At 50.6% G+C, this 22,472-nt stretch overlaps 11 protein-coding genes across 11 annotated transcripts; 8 read left to right on the top strand and 3 right to left on the bottom strand.

Moving 5' to 3' along the window:
- Window positions 1–718: 718 nt before the first annotated feature.
- Window positions 719–3,163, top strand: AFUA_3G08220 (NUDIX hydrolase; the record flags this gene model as incomplete). Its single annotated transcript, XM_749699.1, has 6 exons — window positions 719–847; window positions 1,189–1,345; window positions 1,443–1,469; window positions 1,655–2,041; window positions 2,328–2,651; window positions 2,991–3,163. The coding sequence occupies 6 exons, from the start codon at window positions 719–721 to the stop codon at window positions 3,161–3,163; spliced, it is 1,197 nt and encodes a 398-aa protein (XP_754792.1).
- A 30-nt stretch (window positions 3,164–3,193) lies between these two features.
- On the top strand, window positions 3,194–5,618 carry AFUA_3G08210 (uncharacterized protein). The gene has a single exon (XM_749700.2). It carries the CDS (start codon window positions 3,864–3,866, stop codon window positions 5,298–5,300), a length of 1,437 nt encoding a protein of 478 aa, XP_754793.1. The 5' UTR covers window positions 3,194–3,863; the 3' UTR covers window positions 5,301–5,618.
- A 20-nt stretch (window positions 5,619–5,638) lies between these two features.
- On the top strand, window positions 5,639–9,518 carry ams1 (alpha-mannosidase; the record flags this gene model as incomplete). Its single annotated transcript, XM_749701.2, has 4 exons — window positions 5,639–6,235; window positions 6,293–6,801; window positions 6,861–8,853; window positions 8,900–9,518. Exons 1-4 carry the CDS (start codon window positions 6,090–6,092, stop codon window positions 9,516–9,518), a joined length of 3,267 nt encoding a protein of 1,088 aa, XP_754794.1. The 5' UTR covers window positions 5,639–6,089.
- A 267-nt stretch (window positions 9,519–9,785) lies between these two features.
- On the bottom strand, window positions 9,786–10,856 carry AFUA_3G08190 (chromatin modification-related protein EAF6/MEAF6; the record flags this gene model as incomplete). The annotated part of the gene is made up of 3 exons (XM_749702.2): window positions 10,420–10,856; window positions 10,118–10,348; window positions 9,786–10,052 (listed from the first exon to the last, which is right to left on the bottom strand). Exons 1-3 carry the CDS (start codon window positions 10,693–10,695, stop codon window positions 9,786–9,788), a joined length of 774 nt encoding a protein of 257 aa, XP_754795.1. The 5' UTR covers window positions 10,696–10,856.
- Window positions 10,857–10,940: 84 nt separating this feature from the next.
- On the top strand, window positions 10,941–11,916 carry AFUA_3G08180 (low-affinity Cu transporter; the record flags this gene model as incomplete). Its single annotated transcript, XM_749703.1, has 4 exons — window positions 10,941–11,141; window positions 11,196–11,397; window positions 11,529–11,736; window positions 11,799–11,916. 4 exons carry the CDS (start codon window positions 10,941–10,943, stop codon window positions 11,914–11,916), a joined length of 729 nt encoding a protein of 242 aa, XP_754796.1.
- Window positions 11,917–12,035: 119 nt separating this feature from the next.
- AFUA_3G08170 (putative F-box and JmjC domain protein) lies at window positions 12,036–13,645 on the bottom strand (the record flags this gene model as incomplete). The annotated part of the gene is made up of 2 exons (XM_749704.1): window positions 12,036–13,227; window positions 13,320–13,645. The coding sequence occupies 2 exons, from the start codon at window positions 13,643–13,645 to the stop codon at window positions 12,036–12,038; spliced, it is 1,518 nt and encodes a 505-aa protein (XP_754797.1).
- A 674-nt stretch (window positions 13,646–14,319) lies between these two features.
- tif1 (putative eukaryotic translation initiation factor 4) lies at window positions 14,320–15,856 on the top strand (the record flags this gene model as incomplete). The annotated part of the gene is made up of 5 exons (XM_749705.1): window positions 14,320–14,359; window positions 14,495–14,569; window positions 14,638–14,706; window positions 14,762–15,120; window positions 15,179–15,856. The coding sequence occupies 5 exons, from the start codon at window positions 14,320–14,322 to the stop codon at window positions 15,854–15,856; spliced, it is 1,221 nt and encodes a 406-aa protein (XP_754798.1).
- Window positions 15,857–16,650: 794 nt separating this feature from the next.
- AFUA_3G08150 (uncharacterized protein) lies at window positions 16,651–17,787 on the top strand (the record flags this gene model as incomplete). Its single annotated transcript, XM_749706.1, has 2 exons — window positions 16,651–17,119; window positions 17,189–17,787. The coding sequence occupies 2 exons, from the start codon at window positions 16,651–16,653 to the stop codon at window positions 17,785–17,787; spliced, it is 1,068 nt and encodes a 355-aa protein (XP_754799.1).
- A 102-nt stretch (window positions 17,788–17,889) lies between these two features.
- AFUA_3G08140 (fumarylacetoacetate hydrolase family protein) lies at window positions 17,890–18,717 on the bottom strand (the record flags this gene model as incomplete). Its single annotated transcript, XM_077804368.1, has 3 exons — window positions 17,890–18,317; window positions 18,387–18,598; window positions 18,659–18,717. The coding sequence occupies 3 exons, from the start codon at window positions 18,715–18,717 to the stop codon at window positions 17,890–17,892; spliced, it is 699 nt and encodes a 232-aa protein (XP_077660524.1).
- Window positions 18,718–19,115: 398 nt separating this feature from the next.
- On the top strand, window positions 19,116–19,476 carry AFUA_3G08130 (uncharacterized protein; the record flags this gene model as incomplete). Its single annotated transcript, XM_749708.1, has 2 exons — window positions 19,116–19,163; window positions 19,222–19,476. The coding sequence occupies 2 exons, from the start codon at window positions 19,116–19,118 to the stop codon at window positions 19,474–19,476; spliced, it is 303 nt and encodes a 100-aa protein (XP_754801.1).
- A 350-nt stretch (window positions 19,477–19,826) lies between these two features.
- AFUA_3G08120 (PWI domain-containing protein) lies at window positions 19,827–21,952 on the top strand. Its single transcript, XM_749709.2, has 5 exons — window positions 19,827–20,009; window positions 20,074–20,164; window positions 20,233–20,397; window positions 20,457–21,542; window positions 21,666–21,952. The coding sequence occupies exons 1-5, from the start codon at window positions 19,906–19,908 to the stop codon at window positions 21,819–21,821; spliced, it is 1,602 nt and encodes a 533-aa protein (XP_754802.1). The 5' UTR covers window positions 19,827–19,905; the 3' UTR covers window positions 21,822–21,952.
- Window positions 21,953–22,472: the final 520 nt, after the last annotated feature.

Below are 22,472 nucleotides of genomic sequence, written 5' to 3'. Positions count from 1 at the left end.
GAATAGACCTGCATTTTCGTCTTATTTTCCACAGGCTCTCTCTGCCATTTCCTCCGTCTTTTACTTTCCACACTTGATAGACTTCTTCTTTTGGGTGCGTGTGATGTCCATTCCCTTGGTCAGAATACTCTCCTCCAATTACCATCTTTATTCTATTTATGTGATTTTGATTGCTGGTGATGTATTGTCTCGATAGATATCAGGAAGTTCGACGGAGGTTTGACCATTGGGGAGGGTCCCTTCGCAGTGGCCCACTACCTTATCTGTTCTACATTATGATTATATTCATGGCCCCCTCTCTACCTTTCCTTTTCTTGTTGATTAATTTTCGTTGACTTGCTAAAATCGATGTAAGACTAGATGATGCATGCCAAAGTTGGATTCAACGCATTATGATGAACGTCTCGAACCTAACTGTCACTGCTTACCAATTGAGTGAAGAATAGGACGTAATAAAAGAAATGCATCTTAACGTGCACCTAAAATAGCACAGTTCGCGACTTTCCCATTAGCCCGGCTGGCAGGCCTAAGACAGCTGTAAGCTGGCTCTACCCCAAGAACCCAGGGCTTTTCCAGCCCCAGATGATCCACTAACCTCGGCAATGGCAACGGAGCACCACCCATCTCCACGCCAATATCAGGAACCAAATCCATAGTGCATGTCATGACGATATAAAACAAAGCTAAGCGCCCTAATCGCTCATATCCCTGCGTTATTATGCGAAGACGACCATTGCTCCAATTGACCGCGATAACCCGTGGCTTCAGCACCAGCACTGGCAAGAGACTTGCGTCACAGCCCGCACCTGCAAGGGAGAAGATGCCTCGTCTGAATCCGGCTTCACAGGTACGTGCCATTTAATTTCGGAAACTCGGAGGCGAGCTTGATTTTAATCGCGCGTTACTGCAACGGTCTTCCCCATTTGGGCACTTTTCAGCGGGCTGCATGAGGGATGACCCATGGGCATGTGGGTGATTCAGATTTCGATAATATGATCTCATTTCATTTTGAGGTTTGCGGGTGTCGCCGCCAATTTTTTAATTTTTTTTTTTTTTTTTTTTTTTTTGTTTTTTTGTTTTTTTGTTTCGGAACTATCTCTCCCCTGTCAATTGCTAGGGTGAAATCGATGACGACGTTGATGATGCACCTTGGCTAACGAGCACCGCTACTGCGATTGCGTTAAATAGAGAGCGATTGATCGGCTGAGAGAGTATCGGCCTCCACCGACGAATTATGAACTTGTACCATTGTCGCGTCGAGCGGCGGTTCTAGTGTTACTTTACGCGGATGCCAAGGGCGATCTGAGGGTTGTGTTGACGATTCGGGCGAAGACGCTCAGTTCATGTGAGTAATCTCATAAGCTTTCCAGGGAATGGATGTCGAAAAGGTGTCGATGATCATATCATGACAAGATGATCTACTCATACCGCTATTTCTACAGATGCTGGCCAAGCGGCTTTACCTGGAGGTGAGTGGAGCGCTCCACTTTGCGGTCAAGAAAGAATTCAAGAGGAGAAATGAAGACATCCCAATGCATCTGATATATCATCTATCATCGATTGCGCATTCAAGGGTCAAGAATGCGATTGTGAAATTCAAACCTAAAAGTTTAAGACAAAAATTTGTATCAAGCACTCACACCACGCTTCCCAGGACGGGCGGATACGCTAGAAGAGACCGCATTCCAGACGGCACGCCGCGAGGCACGTGAAGAGATAGGGTTGCCTGATCTGAAACAGTCATTTCCCCGGCCGTTCAGCGTTGAGCATCTCTGCGAGTTCCCGGCTAATCTTGCTCGAACGGAGGTGGTTGTCCGCCCTTGCGTGGCGCTGCTCCATTCGTACGACGAGGAGACGGGTGAGAATGCCGACCCAGAGGTGTCGCTGATTCCCAGGCTAGATGCCAGAGAGGTTGCGGCCGTGTTTACGGCGCCATTTCACAATTTTTTACGCATGAGAGATGCGGATGATTGGGGCACCAAGGACCCAACAGAATGGTATCAGGGATCCTGGACTGGATGGCATCAGTCCAATTGGAGAAGTAAGTGGCACTGTCCTCCGTTTGCACCGTTGCACCTAGGTACGGAGTACCAATGCTGTACCTTACTCCTGAACTCTGTAGAGTACATTGTTTGACAGGCGGTGTGTCGTCGGTTGAATCGGGTTAAATTGCAATACTGTGTAAAGAAAAAAGTCAAAAGAAAAGAAATCAGGCAGAAGGAAAATGACAAAGGAAAAGGGGAAAAAAAAATCGTCGGTTGATTTGTCTTTGCTTTTTCGTTGGCGTTTGTCTAGATAGTTCTTGATTGTCACTGACCCACTCCCAGTGCATCAGTTCTTTGTCCCCATCAACAGCCGGTCGGTCGTCAAACCGCGCAGCAGCAGCCGGATGCAGAAACAGGCTGCAGAGGAGCTAGAAGAGAAAGAAAATTCAGGCGAGGTGACTCGCTACCGGGTGTTTGGCATGACGGCCCGCATTCTGGTGGATGTCGCGCGAGTGGCATATGGTGAGGACCCGGAATTCGAACACAACAGCCACTTTGGCGACGAAGCGATGATCGCCAATCTCCGAAAGATGGGGCGACTAAATGCCGTTCGTAAGCCCACTGATGAACTCACGCCAGAGACGATGCAGAAGGCAGCCAAACTTAGTTAGGTTTAGAGGTTGGACGTGTCGATTCCTACGGGTAGCTCCCCCAGGTACCTGATTAGTGTTTCACGAGGTTGGGCGCTGGGAATCTAGGTACTCCGAACATAATGTAGATACTTAGTACACAATACTATCGCTCATACCTGAGCTTAAGCACTCTTCCGTAAGTGCAGAGTACTAGTATCTTAGTGGTACGGAGTACTCCGTAGTCTGGATTACCCCAATCCCCATTGAGCGTCTTTATGGTTCCATCATCAGTACTGTCCTACCTACTCATCGATGTTTCACTCTCAATCTAAGATACTATTCTTACCTAACTAAACCTTTCACGATGATGAAGGACAGGAAGGCAGTGCACAGAGTCAGAGGCTGGCCGACACAACCGTAATCTGGGCATCCCTTGCGTTGGCATGTCCCCCCTCACGACGGTCCATGAGGCTGCTTGCTGGCGATGATACCCAAATGCTGATTATCCTGCAGGACGATTCGCAAACTGCGCCGCTGCATGGTTGACCCTGCTGTATGATTTGCTAGCTTTTTTGTTTTCTGCATTATCTCGCCTGCTTTCATACTAGTATTATTTTAGCTTTTCTTTTCTCTCATCGTTTTCTATCTAGGGGGGAGGTCTGATTACCCTCCACCCGAATTATCACTCGTTTGGCTGCATCTTTCTATCCCTTTACTTCGCATTGTCCCATTTTTATTTTTATTTTATTTCCATATCGTTTTCTTTTCTCTTGCAGTCAGTTGCTTTATCCTTCCCGGTTCTCCCTCCTCCTTTTTCTTCCCTCTTCCCCTCTTCTCTTCTTTTCTTCTTTTCTTCTTCCTTTTCAAAGATGCTTGTTCGTATATCTCCCCGCTGTATCCTTCTTGTACATGCCCACTTGGAGGCTCGATTGACAGGCTGACTTGCGGGGAAAGGGTCTTGTGATCAGCCATTCCCGGACACCCCAATTCTGTTGACTGTTGATTGTTGACACACAGGCTGAGCCCGCTCCTTGGCAGTTTGTGTTTCTTTGTTCCTGAGAATTGTCTAATCCGTAACTCAATCTGATCCATTTGCCATACCTAAATCCAAAATCCTCCGAGTTCTGTTGGTGGTTGTCTTGCCAAAACACTGGTTTCTTTCCCCTTTCCAAACAGAATCCCTCGTGGAGGGGGAAAACAATATATCTAAGGTGTCTGCTTGACGATCGAGTATAAAGTTGGGATCATGTTGTCTCCCGCCTCTCTCGCTTACTCCCGTCAGGCTCCTCCAGTGAGACCATCGCGATCCTTAGAGGGACTGGAGCAGGTTATCCCGCCTAGAGTTCCTCAACCTCCAGCTCGTCCTACCCTGCAACTGGACAAGCCTCTTCCCGACCTTCCGTCACAAATACAGTCGCTCCCAGATGCCTCGGAGATGAGGGGTTCGACAGCATGGAGCGATGACAGCAGTACCATTAGCAGTGCGGATAGTGACGGTAGTCAAGACCACGAATCCACCCACTCGACGGAAAGCTATCCCGTTTTTGTCCGTTCGGCGTCGGATGACCTACCCGGGCTTGTCGATCATCCTCCGGTTTCGTCCTTAGATCGCGCCGAGCCAATAGTGGATCCCTGTGCGAAGCAATCAACAATAGCTTCCTATTCTCCAAGCCTGTCGCTTTCCCAACACGCTCTGTCAGTATCCAAAGATGACCGATATGGAAGTCCGCCAGAATGGGCCCAGAAACGGGCCGGTCCGAACCACTATTTCCGGGAGAAGAAGTGGGATTTCTTCCCCGAATTAGCGACCCCGTCTGCCTTGGGTGCTGGACCATCCGGACGGGTTCCTCCCGCCAGCTCGCAATGGCGGAAGAGGAACGCGGGCAAATTGCATTTATCCTCGTTTGATTTTGGAAGGAATCGCAGGCGTTCTAATACCTCCGACCGGGGGACTCTCACACTCGCCCATGAAGTTCGGGACTCGATCCGTTCCTACGTCCATCGCACATTGTCGAGGCGTTCTGCGGAGAAGGACAAGCCGAACCGACGAGGGCGGCCCACGACCGCGCCCTCTTTCTACCCGCCCAAGTATGCGTCCTCCCAGGGGACCGCCACCTCGAGTGACCACCCTCATGGAACATCTACAGAAGAGTCGAGCCCGATGGATATAGATATCCGGATGAGAACCCTCTCGATTTCAACTGATTCAAGTATGAGCGAACGATGGGTAGAAAGCCCCGAGCCAATTCCTGTTCACCGAACGAAGCAGCTTGCTGTTCCCATCACTCCTTACCAGAAGTATGGTGCGGCAATCTGGGACAAATCCGGCGGCACAAAGAGGGTCAGCTATCGGCCAAATCAGCAGGTGAAGTTTCCAAAGCATCAAAGGAACATTTACCCGTCGTCCGCGCAAAAGTCCAAATCAAGTACAGACTTCACATCTGCCAATCCCACTGCGCCGTTGTCGCCGCCGGTGCGCTCCGTAATCCAGCAGAACACTCGAGAGGCCATTCGGGTGTTACAGGATGGAACCACCCAAGTGCTAGACGTGCTTGATGAGGCGAAGAAGAAAGTCATCAAGTCGAGCGATGACCGTCGACGAATGCAGCTCAAATCGCAGATCAAACTGATAGGACCGGTCAACCCATACACGACGTATGGACGCGTTGAGTCTTGGATATGATTATATCTTTGCTTTTTCTCTTCTATCGTTTCTGCACTCTGCCTCCGCCGAGCTGATGGGGTTTTTTTATTTAAATCTTTCGCACCTTTGATGATTTCACTTCTTTTTTATTATTTTGATACCTCTGGAAGGGCCTAAGGCTTACGTTTGGCGTCTCGGCAATGGATTGGATGATTGATGGAAGCGACTTTTTGATGCCAGCTGTATGGGTTATACAATCTTTGTAATTGAGTACCTTTTGCGATAGATGAGATCTCCACCTATCCATTCCACCCAACTTGTCAAATGTTCGTTCTCAATGCAGGGTTAGCAACACGGTGCTCTGTAGTGATTAATCTGGGGGGTCACAACCAGGTGATCTTTGTAGAACATGAAGTGTATCTCGATACAGGCAATGCTGTCATGGCACAAGTCCTACAAGGATATCTATCAATAACCCTGTCGATATACAGCTTTCTCAGATTAAACAGACAGCCAAGGAGACATAGACTAATTCCTGGATCATGCAACATCTCATGACCCTCGTTGATGTCTCACATTCCACCTCCTCCGCCCCGTTTCCTCGCCATCTCCCGCTGTTGACTTCTCCGCACTTAAACGTCATCCCTGTTCCTGGCGGATATCCGGCTGGCCTCTTTCCTGACCCTCCCTTTCTCCTCTTTCCTTCTCTTTTAATCTCTAAGGAGACTAAAGACGCTGAAGTTAGAATTTTCAACAAAATATTCTGAAGCAAAGCCGTTAAGGTATTATCCCTCAACCTATTTACCTCAACAGTCTAGATCCGCCGAAATGGGTGGAGACGTCCCATTGCGAGCTCCAAGCTCACTCCCTCGAGCCCCAGAACATCCTGTCGGTCAACGCATCAAGAGCATTTACACGGATCGACTGCGCCAGTTCACAGACTCAGGCCAGTACCGTGAGCAAAGCCTCATCTCGTACGTATATCCCATCAACTAAAAGAAAAAAAAATCCTCGCTAAACCCCGCCCACAGCAAGCTCTACGAAGCTACCACCTCCGACGAAGACCATGTCAAGCTGTCCGTCTACTCCCCCCCGGACCTGCAGCGTCCTACGTTCGAGGAGGCGACATCGCACGAGTTCACGCCCACGCATATCGGCGCCTCTTTCGGCCCTAGTTGGTCGACGCACTGGTTCCGGATTCGGCTGACGGTCCCGCGCGATATGCTCGACAAAGAACGATTGGAGTTCCATTGGGATGCAAATAATGAGGGCTTGGTGTGGACGGATGATGGTCGGCCGGTGCAGGGGTTGACTGGTGGCGGGGAGCGGATCGAGTGGGTTATTCCTGATGCGTGGCGCGATGGCAAGGAGCATACGTTTTACATTGAGATGGCGTGCAATGCCATGTTTGGGAATGCGCCTGGCGGCGACTCGATTCAGCCGCCTGCGCCGGATAAGTACTATACGCTCCATACGGCGCGGATTACTGCCGTCAACGTTGAGGCGCGGGCGCTGTTTTATGATTTCTGGATCATTGGCGGTGCGTATACGGCTGCTATTGGTGAAGCAGTGTGTGTGTGAGTGGCTGACTTTTTACAGACGCGGCGAGAGAGTTCCCCGGTGACTCTTGGGAGGCTCATGAAGCCAATATGGTTGCCAATGCCATCATGGACGCTTTTATAGCGGGCCACGGAAGCCGGGACTCCATCAAGGAGGCTCGCAGAATCGCTCAGAAGTATCTTGGGGATAAGGTCGACTCGTCTGATGTTTATGAGACGGATACCCAGCCCATTGTCTACGCCATCGGGCACTGCCATATCGACTCCTGCTGGCTCTGGCCTTGGGCGGAGACAAAGCGCAAGGTTGCTCGCTCATGGTCTAACCAGTGTGACCTGATGGACCGGTATCCAGAGCACCGATTCACTTGTTCTCAGGCACAACAGTTTAAGTGGCTAGAGCAGTATTACCCTTCAGTCTTTGACCGCGTCAAACGATGGGTAAAGAAGGGCCATTTCCAGCCGATTGGTGGTAGCTGGGTCGAACACGACACTAACTTGCCCAGCGGAGAGTCGTTGGTACGACAATTCATTTACGGCCAAAGGTTCTTTGAAAGCCGCTTTGGCGAGCGTTGCAGCACCTTCTGGCTGCCGGATACATTCGGCTACTCAAGTCAAATCCCTCAGATCTGCCGGCTGGCGGGCATGAGCCGCTTCTTTACCCAGAAACTCAGCTGGAACAATATCAACAACTTCCCGCACACTACCTTCAAATGGGTTGCGCTTGACGGCAGCCAGGTAATGTGCCACATGGCCCCGTCTGAGACCTACACCGCAGAAGCACATTTTGGCGACGTTAAACGCAGCGTGACCCAGCACAAGTCGCTGGATCATGACAACACTTCGCTTCTGGTGTTTGGAAAAGGAGATGGTGGCGGTGGCCCTACCTTTGAACATCTAGAGAAGCTGCGCCGCTGCCGGGGTCTAAGTGACAAGGTTGGCTTGCTTCCGCGCGTGAAGATGGGAGACTCGGTCGATGATTTCTTCACGAGGCTTGAGCAAAAGGTTGCAAATGGAACAGAGTTTGTCACCTGGTATGGCGAGCTCTACTTTGAACTGCACCGGGGCACATACACTACGCAGGCGAACAACAAGAGGAACAACCGCAAGTCTGAATTTCTGCTGCGCGAACTAGAATATCTGTCGACTCTCGCATCCCTTACCAAGACAAACGGCGAGTACAAATATCCAAAGAATGATATTGATGATATGTGGGAAGGTGTGCTTCTATGCCAGTTCCACGATTGCCTACCCGGAAGCTCTATTGAGATGTGCTACGACGATTCGGACAAGCTGTATGCGCAGATTTTTGAGACGGGTGAGCGGGCCAGACAACAAGCTCTCGAAGCGCTTGGGTTTCCCGAGAACAGTGCCGGCAAGAGTCTTGTTGCCATCAACACGTTGCCTTGGTTTCGCTCGGAAATTGTCAAAATCCCGGATGAGTTCGTCGCGTTGACAGGCTCACGGTATGCTCTAGCAAGAGGAGATCCTGGCCTCATCCAATGCCAGGTTCTAGATGCTAAACGAAAGCCCACCGTGACGGTAGCAGAGATACGACCTGGCATTTTCCGTCTTGACAATGGCAAGTTGAGGGTCGATGTTCAGGATGGCGTCATTACTTCTTTGTATGACCTCGAAGCCGAGCGAGAAGTCATCGCCAAGGGAGGCAAGGCGGGACAGCTCGTCGTCTTTGACGACAAGCCGCTTTACTGGCAAGCCTGGGATGTGGAAGTTTACCACCTCGATTCGAGAAAAGAGCTCCAGGCGGGAAAGACCTCCATCGCAGAGGAAGGCCCGCACCGTGTCAGCGTGGCCACCACAATCCAAATTAGCGACCAGAGCTGGGTCAAGACGACAATCAGCCTGGCTGCGGCGGTGGATGACCAGCCCTCTTATGTCGAGTTTGAGAGCGAAGTCGAGTGGCAGGAGACCATGAAGTTCCTCAAGGTCGAATTCCCCGTGGACATTACCAACACAGAGGCATCGTACGAGACTCAATATGGAATCACCAGGCGACCGACGCATTACAACACAAGGTAAGTCAAGCCTTTCCAATGAGCAATAGTTTTCTAACCGAAACAGCTGGGACATGGCCAAATTCGAGGTCTGCTGCCACAAATGGGCCGACCTGTCAGAGTACGGCTACGGAGTCTCGATCCTCAATGACTCCAAATACGGCTTTGCAACCTGCGGTAACCTGATGCGTCTCTCGCTTCTGCGTGCCCCCAAAGCCCCAGACGCCCATGCCGACATGGGCCGCCATCATATTCGCTACGCCATTCTCCCGCATGCTGGCCCCCTGGATGCCCGCACCGTCCGCGCGGGATACAATTTCAACAGTCCTCTTATCCTGCGCCGTTGCTCCGGCATGCAATCCGCTGACGTGTTCAGATCCATCGCTGTCAGGGGCTCACAGTCTCTCATCTTGGACGTGGTCAAGCGCGGAGAGGACGATGAAGACGTTTCTCGGGGCGAGCTGCCCAAGCGACCCGGGAAAAGCATCATCCTTCGTATCTACGAGTCGCTGGGCGGTAGATCGAGGGGTACGATCCACGCCAAGTTCCCGGTCAAGGAGGCTTGGAAGTGCAATGTGCTTGAGGACAATGAGGAGCGGTTGGAGGTTTGCAAGGGCGAGGACGACGTCGCAGTCAAGATTGAGCTGCGAGCTTTTGAGGTTGCCACCTATCGCTTGCAGCTGTAATTGCTCATGGTGTCCATAATGAGCGCGATGGATGTGTCTATACGATGGACAGTAGGATAGTCAATGCCATTATTTGCTTTTGAGTCTAGTGAAGCCTTTAGACCAGTGGATATCAATAGAAAGAGCAAGATGACCGTAAATGCTCACATATACCAGTCCCAAAGAAAAAGCACCCAGCGCCTAAGCTCCTTTTTCCCACCCCTGTCTTGATGCGTAGAATGAAAGCCCACAAAATAAACTCCTCGAGTCGACTCGAATCCAGTAGTTCTAATCCCTCCCATAAGTAATCTTCAACCGCTTCGTAGGCGGCTTATCCCCTCCTTCGTCGCCCTCATCATCCTTATCCTTGTCCTTGTTACCGGCCCCGTTCGCTTTCTTCTTATTTTTCGACGACGAAGACGAAGACCCCTTCACACTCGCCGCAGCAGACGACGTCCCCTCGCCATTCGGCTTCCCATTCGACCCGTTGTATGTCGACGTCGGCGTCGGCGCATGCGAAGGCGTAGTCTGCACGGATGATGGCGCGGGAGAATCCTATGACTGGTTAGACCACCGCCTTTATTCAGAGCTTTAAGAAGTAAACGCAGACGCTAACGCACCCGCATGAAACTCGCCGAACTCCTCGAAAACACCCTATCTGCATCTGTCACCTGCGACTTGCGACGTGCCGCGCCGCCCATGCCCCCTGCCAGCGCGATCCCGCTTGCGCCAAGCCCCGTGCTTGACCCGGACCCCTTGATATAGTTGTCGAAACCCTTGATGATGTTTCCGGCGGTGGTTTCTTCGAGGTAGGATTGCTCAAAACGGTAGATTTGGTCTTCGAGTTGGGCCTGTCCGCTGTGGTTAGTTGCCAGGTTATGGCGGACTGGGAAGGGATATAGGGGGAGAGGCGAAGGCATACCATGCTTTTGTCCATAAGGCGTTTCTTTTGCAGGGCGTCGCGGAGGTCGCGGCGGAGTTTTTCGTAGTAGGGGAGGCCTCGGTTGCCGCTGTCTGAGTCTGTTGTGGTTGTGGATGTGTTGGCGTTAGCGTTGCCGGTGGTTGGGTTGTTGGTGCCGGAGGGTTGTGTGCCTGTTGTTGTGCCTGATGCGCCTGCTGTTGCTGGTGCTGTTGCGGTTGCTGCACCTGTTGGTCTGCCTGTTGCGGCTGGAGCCTGAGCTGGGACGGTGTCTGCCATCTTGTGTTGTGCAGCAAGGGCTGACAAAGGTTGAATTGCTCAATTAATATGCTGAGTATTCCTTGATAACAGGTTGAGAGGGGACGCGTTGTTCGTGATGCTTGGACTATCGTCTGAGGCAGGGCGGTCAGTTTGAGACCGGTTGGAGGACTGGACTCCCGTATTCAGTAAATGTGAAGCCAAAGGGAGGATCTTATAGATTCTGTTTGTCTTGTTTGCATTAGCATACGTTTCGTCCTTGATGAATGCATCAACTTTCAACGTCAATCTGTCTCTGTTTTGTCATTTCCAGTCCTTACGTTTACCTTGTATCTATAGCGTGTGTTCTTTGGACAAGTATACCATTTACATCTGGAATGATGGATCACAGCGCCATGCACCATTCCGGCATGGATATGGACCATGGACATGGCGACATGGATATGGGCGGACAGTGCAATATGAATGTGAGATCTCATAGTTCTACCTGTAGTTACAATCCTGTACACTGACACAATCAGATGCTATTCACCTGGTCCACCAAGGACCTTTGCATCGTCTTCAGCCAGTGGCATATCACTGGCCCCTTCTCCCTCCTCATGTCCCTGATTGTCATAGTGCTCTTGACAGCAGGTTACGAGGGTGTCCGGCAAGCCACCCGAAAATACGAAGCTGCCCAAGCGCAGCGTCTGAACGTTTTCTCGACAACAACAGCTACGATCGGTAAGTACTTCGGTCTTTTCTGAGCTATAGGACGTGTATCTACGGTGGCATGCTGCGTTGGTGGACTCTGCCGAGCAAGCATTTGTTCCATTAAAATGTACTCCCGCTTTCTATGTCTGCTTTGGCCATAGCTCGACTGAAGCCTTCATTGACGAACGGTGTGCAAGGCAATGAGTTCGCCGACGAGTCCGCCACCACCAACGTTCCCTCAAGTCAAACCCCCAACGAGAGCTCACCGCTGGTTGCAGGTAGGGACAACAGACGGGCCGTGGAGCAAAGAGGCAAGATCATCCTTGCAGCTTTGTATGCCGTGCAAGTGTTCTATAGCTTCTTCATCATGTAAGTTATTTCCCCCATTCTGCCTGTTTTTTCTATCAGTTCAGATGCTTAAATGGACATAGGCTGCTGTTCATGACGTATAATGGGTTCGTCATGCTTGCAGTTGCTGTTGGTGCTTTCGCCGGATATCTGGTGTTTGGAGATAACCAGTCAGCTGCTAAGACTGTTGCTTGTCATTGATTCGGTGGACGGCTGTCCTCCTGGAGGGTATAGGCGCCAGGTTGCCCAACCACAATATGTGCTTAGGAGGAATATATATGCTTAAACCGTATGTGACAACTTCAAGCTGTGGGAGTGACTCAGGGGACTTCTATGTCGCTATCATCTCCAAAGCCGAAACTAAATCCCCCTCCTTCAGAGGCGTCTCCGGCGTCCTCCTGGGCCACCTTTCCGTGAACCAGCTCATCCCACTTGCGTTTCCTGCCATCTGACTTTTTCTGCAACTCGTCCAGCGCCTGCTGGAGTAACTCCGGGTGAGTCTTGCGCATGTTTTCCACAAACCGCTCGTAGGGGTTATGCACATCTTTCCTGAAACCCGAAACCTGATTGGCTTTGTTAGACAAGAAGTCAAGAGTGGCAGTCAGATGCGCACGCGGGGTGAAATTCTGCGTAATAGCAATGGAAGGTTCGAGATTCACGACCAAATGCCACCATCCTGAAGGCACATGAAGAATTTCCCCTTCACCACAAATACCTTCAATGCAGCCAGGTGTGCGCCGCGCCTCTGCATGGAAGCAAAGCAGCCATTCTGCAATGCTCAGAGGCGATGTGACTTCGCTCTGATCGTCCGAAACAAAGACACCAGGCGGGGGTGGCAGTTTGGACGACGAGGGAAACATGATCCAGTACTTGGAGCCGCGAATGACCGCGTTCCAGGCACTGGTCGCATTGGGGTCCTTGTGGAACGTACTACCAGATCTCTCAGGGCCAATAATGAGCCATTGCCTGTCCGGGCGGTCATTCCCCAGCACGGAGAAGAAGTCTTCCCCAAAGCACGGAGGAGGCCAGTATGTCGCATCAGGTTCCTCCTCTGGCGGACCAACCTTGAGCCCCATTTTCGACACAAAGGCCCGGTCAAATAGATACAAAGGACTCTCGTCTGCGTTGTTCCTCATGTAATCCACGTAGGTGCTCAATTTCCAATCCACAGCCTCGGCACGAAAGACTGTGTCTCCGTATTTGGCAAGCAGTGAGTCTACGGACCAGTTCTTGTAAGCCGGCCACTGCTTCACCGGCTGTGTCAAAATGAAAGGCTTGCTGGACCACTCTGCCTGGAATTCCTCTGGGGAAAGGTCCGGAAGACGGGTGATCTGATTTCTCGAGGGAATATTGCTCACATAAGTGTCCAAGGAGATGTGTGTGCAATAAAATGGACGATGAAGAGCATCAGAAAACAGACTTGAGCAGTCCAATATGGCAACTTTGGAAGGAGGGATGTTGAGGTATGTCGAGCGCCATGTTCCTCTCCATGTGAACCACGAAGGGGGCGACCTGAAGATTGCCTCTTAGTGAATGTCCCAAGACTACTAGATTCTAAAGTCTAGTGGCCGTGTCTAATCATACGAAGATCTATGTATCCTTACCAAATGAAAAGAGCCTTCCACAATTCCTCAGCTCTTGTAAATGCATAAAAGGCTTTACAGGTCCTCCCGAACCGCAATAGACTTGGACCATCCAGAGACTCTAGCAGTATCAAAATCAGCTCATCCGGCAGAAGATTGAACGTCCCAGTCGCATGACGGAGATTCTCATTGGCAAGAAGAGCGTTGCCACTCGGCTTTACGCCTAGCGGATGACAGGGGATTGCATCATGACCAGTTAGATCTTCCTGGAGGCTGTCATCCGGTGAGAAAGAATGAGAATCAGTCTCCTCCAGTGGGTGACTCTGCAAAGATGTAATATCAGGCATTTAACCAGAGCCTCAGTAATCAGATCCCACACTAAGAATAGGAGGAATTGTATGGTGAGTTCAAGTATGGGGTCCTCCGAATGACAGGATACCTGATTCTGAGAGGTTCCGGAAGCTCTATAACAGAGAACTAACAGGACAAAAAGTCAAGATAAGAAGAACAGATTATTGTATCTTGCATGAGGACCTTCTGCACCTCTATCAAATATTAGCATCACCACCACTCACAAATCACCAACGGCAAAAAAATCCCACGGGGCAAACCATGAAGCCTGAAACAGCAGGCGGTAGATGTGGGTTGGGCAGAATTGGCGCTAAACAGGAAAAAATCAAAAATTTCGCGGCTTCACCAAAAAGAGACAAGGAAAATCTTTTTCTCCCTCTTCTTCTCCAGCCCACATTACTACTACCCGGTGAATCCATCTTCAATATCTTACTATCTCAACTCTACCATCACTACTTCACTAGTTCCTAAGAAATCTCTCTCGTGAGAGTCGTGGTTCTAGTCTCTAAAAGTATCTCTAAGGGGCTTTCATTACTCTCAGATCTCTGCGACTACAACCCCCACTGGGACCTGTTGTCGCTAAGAAAACTTCCAAGTTCACAACCAACACCCCACTGTTTCATCGATCGCAGCTTTTCGCCTGTGATCACCACCTACTTCAGTCGCAATCATGGCTTCTAACGACAAGGGTTTGGAGGAGATCCCCGAGGGTATGTTTTAATGCCGTTTTCCTTGTGTTCTTATCGGCTGGCGTTACAGTGTCGACTGCAAACATTTTGTGGCGTTGCTTGCAACCGAAAAAATTCAGCAAAAGATTTAAGACTGACAATACTCGCCGATTTTAGGACAGATCGAGTCCAACTACGATGAGATCACCGACTCCTTCGATGCTATGGACCTGAAGCCCGAGCTTCTTCGCGGTATGTTTCACTCGTCTCAACGAGATGGCGGGGTATGTGTGTAGCAAGTATTGACGATATCTTCCCAGGTGTCTACGCCTACGGTTTCGAGCGTCCCTCTGCTATCCAGCAGCGTGCTATCCTTCCCATCATCAAGGGTAGGTCTTCCTATTACGGCCTATGAAAGTACCGTCATTAATCTGGGAATCACAGGTAACGATGTCATCGCCCAGGCTCAGTCCGGTACCGGAAAGACTGCCACTTTCTCCATCTCCGCTCTCCAGAAGCTCGACCCCAACGTCAAGGGATGCCAGGCTCTCATCCTTGCTCCCACCCGTGAGTTGGCTCAGCAGATCCAGAAGGTCGTTGTTGCCATCGGTGACTTCATGAACATTGAGTGCCACGCTTGCATTGGTGGTACCAACGTTCGTGAGGACATGAAGGCTCTTCAGGAGGGTCCCCAGGTCGTTGTCGGTACTCCCGGCCGTGTCCAGGACATGATCCAGCGCCGTGTCCTTCGCACCGACAACCTGAAGATGTTCATCCTCGACGAGGCCGATGAGATGCTTTCTGTGAGTTAGCCTTGTTTGCACATGTTTCGCCCGGCATCTTTTCTAACGCGGTATACAGCGTGGTTTCACCGAGCAAATCTACGACATCTTCCAGCTCCTTCCTCAGTCTACTCAGGTCGTCCTGCTGTCTGCTACCATGCCCCAGGATGTCCTTGAGGTTACCACCAAGTTCATGCGCGACCCCGTCCGTATCCTGGTGAAGAAGCAGGAACTCACCCTGGAAGGTATCAAGCAGTTCTACATCGCCGTCGAGAAGGAAGAGTGGAAGCTCGACACCCTGTCCGATCTCTACGAGACTGTCACCATCACCCAGGCTGTCATCTTCTGCAACACCCGCCGCAAGGTCGACTGGCTCACTGATAAGCTGACTGCCCGTGACTTCACTGTCTCCGCCATGCACGGTGATATGGAGCAGGCCCAGCGTGATGTTATCATGAAGGAGTTCCGCTCTGGTTCTTCCCGTGTCCTGATCGCCACCGATCTTCTGGCTCGTGGTATCGACGTTCAGCAGGTTTCCCTGGTCATCAACTACGACTTGCCCGCCAACCGTGAGAACTACATTCACCGTATCGGTCGTGGTGGTCGTTTCGGTCGTAAGGGTGTTGCCATCAACTTCGTCACTGCTGACGATGTCCGCATGATGCGTGAGATCGAGCAGTTCTACAGCACCCAGATCGAGGAGATGCCCATGAACGTTGCTGGTAAGTTCAACCATGTGGATATTAGCCTTGATTGAATGTATGCTAACCTGCTGTCAGACCTTATCTAAACACCCCAACCTCGAGTTACCACCCGCATCTTTTATGATGCGGATCACGATCGCAGTATGCCAATAACGTGCCAAGGGTAAGCTGCGGTGGAAAAATGCGTCTTCTCAACATCGTTGCTTGTCTTTTGGCGAAGGAGATTCCTTTAAAAGTGGCTTTCTGTGTCTCCAGCTCTTCTTCTGCTGGCAGTGGATTGCGGAGGGTGCAGTAGAAGCAGCTACTGCGCATCTTCGGAAGCTGCTGTTCATGGTTTCCTTTTGTTTTCTAATGGAGATGCGACATGTTCCTGTGCTTTTTAACGCTGTAATTCATGGTTTCTCTTTTCTTGCATCACTTCGAGTTTGCCGTCTTTATTCCCTTACCATTTTGTGCTTGGCTGGCCTTGGTTGGTTAAGGATGCTGCTATCATGCTTAACCAGTCGGTTGAGTGGAAAATGCTATTTGTTCATTCAGTTGCTTTTTCTTTCTTCATGAACAGACAAGGCACTTTGGGTGGATGAATACATGATCATGACATGGAGGTGGTTTCATACCTGCAGTACCATAGATAGAGGTAAATGCCATTCCAATTGTTAAACTGAGCTATGTATTTGGTTCCCCTAGGTTTTTCAGTTACCACTTGTTCAACTTAACCTTATCCAGAGTTGAGTATCTACTGCCATCAAACAATCACCATCCACCGCTATTCGACCATAAATTATTCCACGATAATCACCCAGCATCTCATCCTTGCCTAGAACGTCTCTCATCGAAACCACTTCCCATGGACAAAACAACAATACGGTCATGGGACCCATCAGCCCCCTCCCTCCTCTGGGCTCACCAGATCCGCCGCGAGAACATCCACCTGGTCAACCAGCTCGAGAGCACAAGAGCCGATCTCGCCGGCGCCATCTTATCAATCGCTGAACTGAAGCAGCAACTGAATGAAGTACGAGAACAGGCACAGACAGCCAACACCAATCACGATATATGCGCCCAGAGGCTGAAGGACATCACGGACAGACTTGAAACTAGGTTGGAGGGGATGTCTAGTCGGCTTGATGTCATTGAGCGTGAGAATGGCCACTTGAGAGAGAGCCTCGATAGTATCGAACGGAAATGCAGGGAGCAGACGGGACTGGCTGAATTGGGGAAGTCGATACAGAGGCAGGTTCTGAATGAGGTTCGGGCTTGGTTTAGGAGAGAGAAGGAGGGTCTACGAGGTGGAGTGGGAGGTCCAGAGGGTGGTGGTATGTATTGTTTCATCTGTATTTGAAGTTGTATGTTGTGGTTCTCTTATTCGTGCTGATCAAGGACAGACTCTACAGGAGTCAAGCAGGCATCTCCAGAACCAGACATAGTACCCGATTCAATGGGCCTAGCTGAGTCCGCTCCTTTCGCTCAAAAAGGCTCCTTACGAAGTCTCACCGAGACTACGTGGGGTTCCTCTCGCCATTCGCAACAATATTCGAACCGAATTGATCTCCACCCGGAGAAGGAACGGATTGCCGAACCCGATTCAGCTATGCTTCCGCAGATCAGACAGGGCGGACGAGATCTTGAGGACTATCTCTCGTCCGTCGAGGAGATGCGGGCACAGTTGTCTCTGCGGAAGAGAGAAGGCGAGATCGTCGCGGCTTTTGTGCGGGGGCTTTACGATGCCGGGACGAGAGGTCGAGTGGAAGGCGAGATGGATAGAGCGGGGTGGTCGTGGGATACGCTGGGGAAGATAGTGGGCAAAGAGACTGGAAAGCAGCATAAGCATGCCGTGGAACCAAAGCGAGCTGTTAAGGGGGACGTCGAAGAGCGCGTAGCAGCTGTACAGGCACCGGGTGAAGTCCACATATTCAGACCACGTAAGAAGCAAAGGAGGTTCATACCGATTGTGCCAGCGGATGAAGATGATTTGATAGTGTAAACATACTTGAACTTGAGATGGTCCGCGATGCGGAATGTGTTTGCAGGGCATTTTTATATACAGCAGCTGGCCCAATGTACAGTTTTCCGTTGATACACGATATCACGTCTCACTGTACACATATCTGCCCTCCCGATCTTTCACCTCCACCTCGATTCTACCCTCCTCGATCTCCTTCCCGTCCACCTCGATGGACGCCTTCATCACGTCACCGGCCTTGACCTCTCCAACTCCCTTGGGGGTACCAGTAAGAACAAGATCGCCCTTCTCCAGCGTCATGACGCGCGAGATCTCTGCTAGCTGCCTGGGGATCCGGTAGAGCATGAGGCCGGTGGAATCTGCCTGACGAAGCTGGGACCCAACGCTGAGGCGCAAGAAAGCATTATGTGGATCGGGAATGCGCGCCTTGGGAATCTCTTCGGAAATGGGCAGGAAAGTGTCAAAGCCCTTGGCGATGGACCAAGGGAGGCCCTTCTTCTTTGCCTCGTCTTGGACGTTCCGGCCGGTCATGTCAATGGCGAGGAGGTAGCCTGATACGAGGATTATATGTCAGTCTTTTCGAGGTGGAGAAGACAGGAGAATTATCTAAGGACACTGACTGCGAATCGCATCCAGAGCACCCTTCTCATCATTCGGGTCCAGATCCCGAACCGTCTTGCCCATCACCAGCGCCAATTCCACCTCATAGTGCAGGCTAACTCCCTTGGGGAGCAGAACGGGACCCTCGCGCGGCAGAAGAATAGAAGACGGAGGCTTCAGGAAGAAGAAAGGCTGCTTCGGCTTGGTATTGTTGAGTTCTGTAATGTGGTCGCTGCGGGGGAAGCATTCGTCAGTGGTGATGATGCTGTGCAGGGGCCATCCGAGCACTCACGCATAGTTGCGGCCGATGCAAATCACCTTTCTGCAATTGGCTCTTATTGAGGCTGCCATTGCGACGGGGATTTTGGTGGGAATGAGATGGTCTCGCTTTGAGACGCATTCGCTGTCAAGCGTCAATAAATATTAAAGACAAATTCCACCCCATCTTGATATCACCTGGTGCGTCTCCACAATCCGGGGAGAGCACTCCGAATCTCCGACCTCGGCACTTCATGTTCGGAAATAGTCATCTCAATGCTGTCCAGGCATTTATAGTAAACTGCTTGATAGAAGGGTGAAACATGTTATGACAGTGAAGTAGATGGACTCGAATTGAGTTCTAAAGTGTGAGGCTAATGAGAATACCTGATCACCATACATGATCCTGCCAAGACATCATCATCTTCTGACGGAGATATCCAAAACAAGACGTTCTCAACCCCAACTTAAGCCTATCATACTCATCCATCATGCAGGTTGCAGAGATCCTCTCTGATCTGACTTCACTACGAGTCTGCGTACGTTCGACTTCTCAAAGATCACAGCTTGATAGGTACACCTTCTGAACTGAGACAGGACTACAATGATGCACTTGCTCTAGTCACCGTCAACGAAAGGCTCAACGAGGCAAAAGTGTTACCCGATGACAGAAGCAAAGCCACTTTGGGCAAGCGACAGCAGGAACAACAGAATGATGATCTCCGACGGGCAAAGGAGCTTGTTGATCTGCATTATGAGATGAAGACGAAATATGCACTCGGCACGGTTGATGAGGAGCTTACTCGTGCTCGGGAGGAGGTGAACCGAGTCCTAAGGGAACTAGAAGCTTGAGACGTCTTCAGGGTCACTTTTATCAGTCTACATGTGAACACCGCTACCGTTATCATAGCATGATTTGATGTTACAAATGGCTGCCGTTGATCGGGTCATGGTCACATATTTAGTTTGATTCCAGTATTTCAGGGTCCGGGACTTGCGTCATTGCGTCCTCTGCTTGTTGAATTTCGCTCAAACACACCAACCCAGGGCAATCGAGCACTACAGAATTAAGCATTATTCTCTACTCCGTACTTCTTCAGGACCTAGGCTTGTCATTCACTAAGCTGCTTGTAGTCGGCCCGACATGACCTCCGAGGTACGGGCACCTTTAGGGCCACGAACGCAATTTGGAGCATCATCATCGCAATCGCACGCGTTCTTCCTTTATGTTCAGTAACTTTTCTGGCTGTACCGCGAGCTGTCACAGCTCGTCCAGCAAATATGACTTCCAGCGTAGATGCCAAATTACTTAAACAGACCAAGTTCCCTCCCGAGTTCAATCGGAAGGTGGATATGAAAAAGGTCAATATTGAGGTTATGAAGAAGTGAGAATCAACTTTTGAACCTTATTGGGGACGAGCTTTTCCTAACGAAGACGCCTGATTATAGATGGATCGCGGGAAAGATCTCTGAGATACTTGGAAACGAGGACGATGTCGTCATTGAGCTCTGTTTTAACTTACTAGAAGGCTCGCGATTTGTATGTTTCCTTCGGCTCATTTCCTAGGTCTGAAGACGTGCACTGACCGATTTCCTTACCACTTATAGCCAGATATCAAATCTCTACAAATCCAGCTTACTGGCTTTCTGGATAAGGATACGCCCAAGTTCTGTAAAGATCTCTGGTCACTATGTCTCAGCGCTCAAGAGAACCCCCAAGGCGTCCCGAAGGAGCTGCTGGAAGCTAAGAAGCTCGAGCTTATACAAGAGAAGGTAGCGCTGATACATTGTTTGAATGGTTTTAAACCTGGTGCTGATACTGTTTCTGCTAGATCGCGGCCGAGAAAGCAGCGGAAGAAGCCCGCCGCAAGAGGGAGCAAGAGCTAGCACGCGAAAGGGAGCTGGAAGAGATCCGGCGAAGAGAACGTTTCGATCGCAATCGGGGCAGGCGAGGCGGTGGTCGTGGAGGCCGAGACTTTGATAGACGGCCATACAGGGACAACCGATCGCCACCCAGGCGACTAAGCCGCGAGCGATTTCGCGATCCGCCCTCAAGACGAGAATTTGATTCTTACGTTCCCTCCGGTTCGCGCCGGGGCCGTCGGCCTTCAAGATCGCCCAGTGCCTCTCCCTCCCGCTCTCGTTCCGTTTCCTCATCTCGATCGCCACCCCGTCGACGCCTACCTAGCAGAGACAGATACAAACGTCGCCGCTCCGTGAGTGGCTCTGTTTCTCCAGAAAGAGGAGACTACAGGAGACCGAGAAGACGCAACCCAGACTACGGTGATCGAGCTAGATCCATTTCCCGCAGTGATTCATCGCGCTCACGTACTCCCAGAAGAGACCAAAGGAGACGAAGATCTGTCTCTTCCCGCAGTTCATCCCGTTCGCCTGCTCCCCGAGACCGGCGCAGAGGGGAAAGCCGCTCCCACTCCAGGTCAAGGTCTAGGTCTCGACGGCCGGATGAGAAGAATAGCAGACGGAGGGGATCCTCACCTGACACCTCAAGAACTGACAAGAATGAACCAACCGCTGATTCTGCAAAGGCCCGCAAGTCCCGTGATGATCGCCGTTTGAGTCGCAGCAGAGATCGCGATGATGAGCGCAGACGACGACGCTCAACCAGGAGTGTCAGCCGCAGTCGCAGTCGCAGTCGAGGCCGTTCTCGCACTGGCAGCGTCAGTCCGAGGCGTGCTTCTCGCAGCCGCAGCCGCAGTTATGGGAGAGAAAGGAAGAGACGTCGCTCTATTGAGAGATATGCCCCTGCTGCCCGAAGACGGCGCAACACCTCTTCTGTATCTACACATACTGAGAAACGACAGAGGATGGCTGATCCAGCCGAGGAATCCGCAAAGCGGTCGTCTCCACCGCCTGAGCAGCCGAGCTCGACAGATCACGACACGAAGGATACTGAAGAGGTGGGTAACTGATTTCAGATGGATATTTTACCCGATGAGTAACTAGATTCTTGATGTTCGTTCCTTTGCCTCTTATTCCAATCTCAGCTCCCAAAGAACTATTCAGACTGACGAACCTGACAGGGTATCCACTCAAAACCGAATCGGCCACGCATATCGAGCACGGAGCTGCGCGAGAAGCTTCTCCGCGAACGGCTAGTTGCAATGCGCCGCACTGCCTCTCATGATAAGGTAGGTGGCAATACGACAGCGTCCAAGCAGCATACGGTTGGAACATGAAGCTGGTAATCAATAGGCGCCTTGACAAGTGGGATGCGGCTTACTAGTGATCTAGAGAAAGATAACTATGTGCCTTTTGGGAATCCTTGGTACTAGGAAATTTTTACTTTCCTTCTCACTTCTAGTCGTAATTTTGAATCCGTGGACATGGATACCACGTGGAAGCTGATCAGCAATAGTGTCAACCATGCATCTGGGGGACATTGGTTCTGTCACGGAACAGGGTGCAAACGCTGTAAACACGGCTTACTAAGGCACGGGGAGAAGTTCTCAGTAGTGGTTCCATAGCTGGTACATGTATCCTACCCATCATCCATCCATAATAAACAATACAGTGTTTTGGGTGTTTCCATTAAATCTATCAGTATAAGCATCATTTAGTGACCAGTGCCGGGCCCGAATAAATCCTGTGTTTCCTTTATTATCATTTCTATGTTAATCCTGTGAGTGTGAGTATTAAGTAGCTGCAAATCCTCAGAGTAACTAGGGGCTAGATTTGCGGAGAGTTAACTTAGTAGATTTCCTCTTTAAACTTATTCCATTTCAGATTTTCTTTCCTTTAATCAGAATTATTAGATTCATCTCCTATATTCTTTATAAGAAAGGCTAGGAAGCACAAAGCACCTTAGCAGTCGCCAAGACAGACCTATT

This window comes from Aspergillus fumigatus, chromosome 3 (genome assembly GCF_000002655.1).
Source record: "Aspergillus fumigatus Af293 chromosome 3, whole genome shotgun sequence".
NCBI classification, from domain to species: Eukaryota; Fungi; Ascomycota; class Eurotiomycetes; order Eurotiales; family Aspergillaceae; genus Aspergillus; species Aspergillus fumigatus.
Note: the sequence above shows the minus strand (reverse complement) of the source record. Positions and strands in the feature narration are given on the sequence as shown.

Bases quoted from the DNA above. Each gene is read 5' to 3' on its own strand.
- AFUA_3G08210 (XM_749700.2), top strand. From the start codon at position 3,864: ATGTTGTCTCCCGCCTCTCTCGCTTACTCCCGTCAGGCTCCTCCAGTG.
- AFUA_3G08120 (XM_749709.2), top strand. From the start codon at position 19,906: ATGACTTCCAGCGTAGATGCCAAATTACTTAAACAGACCAAGTTCCCT. The intron at 20,010-20,073 runs GTGAGAATCAAC...GCCTGATTATAG, and splicing joins AATATTGAGGTTATGAAGAA to ATGGATCGCGGGAAAGATCT. The intron at 21,543-21,665 runs GTGGGTAACTGA...CGAACCTGACAG, and splicing joins ACACGAAGGATACTGAAGAG to GGTATCCACTCAAAACCGAA.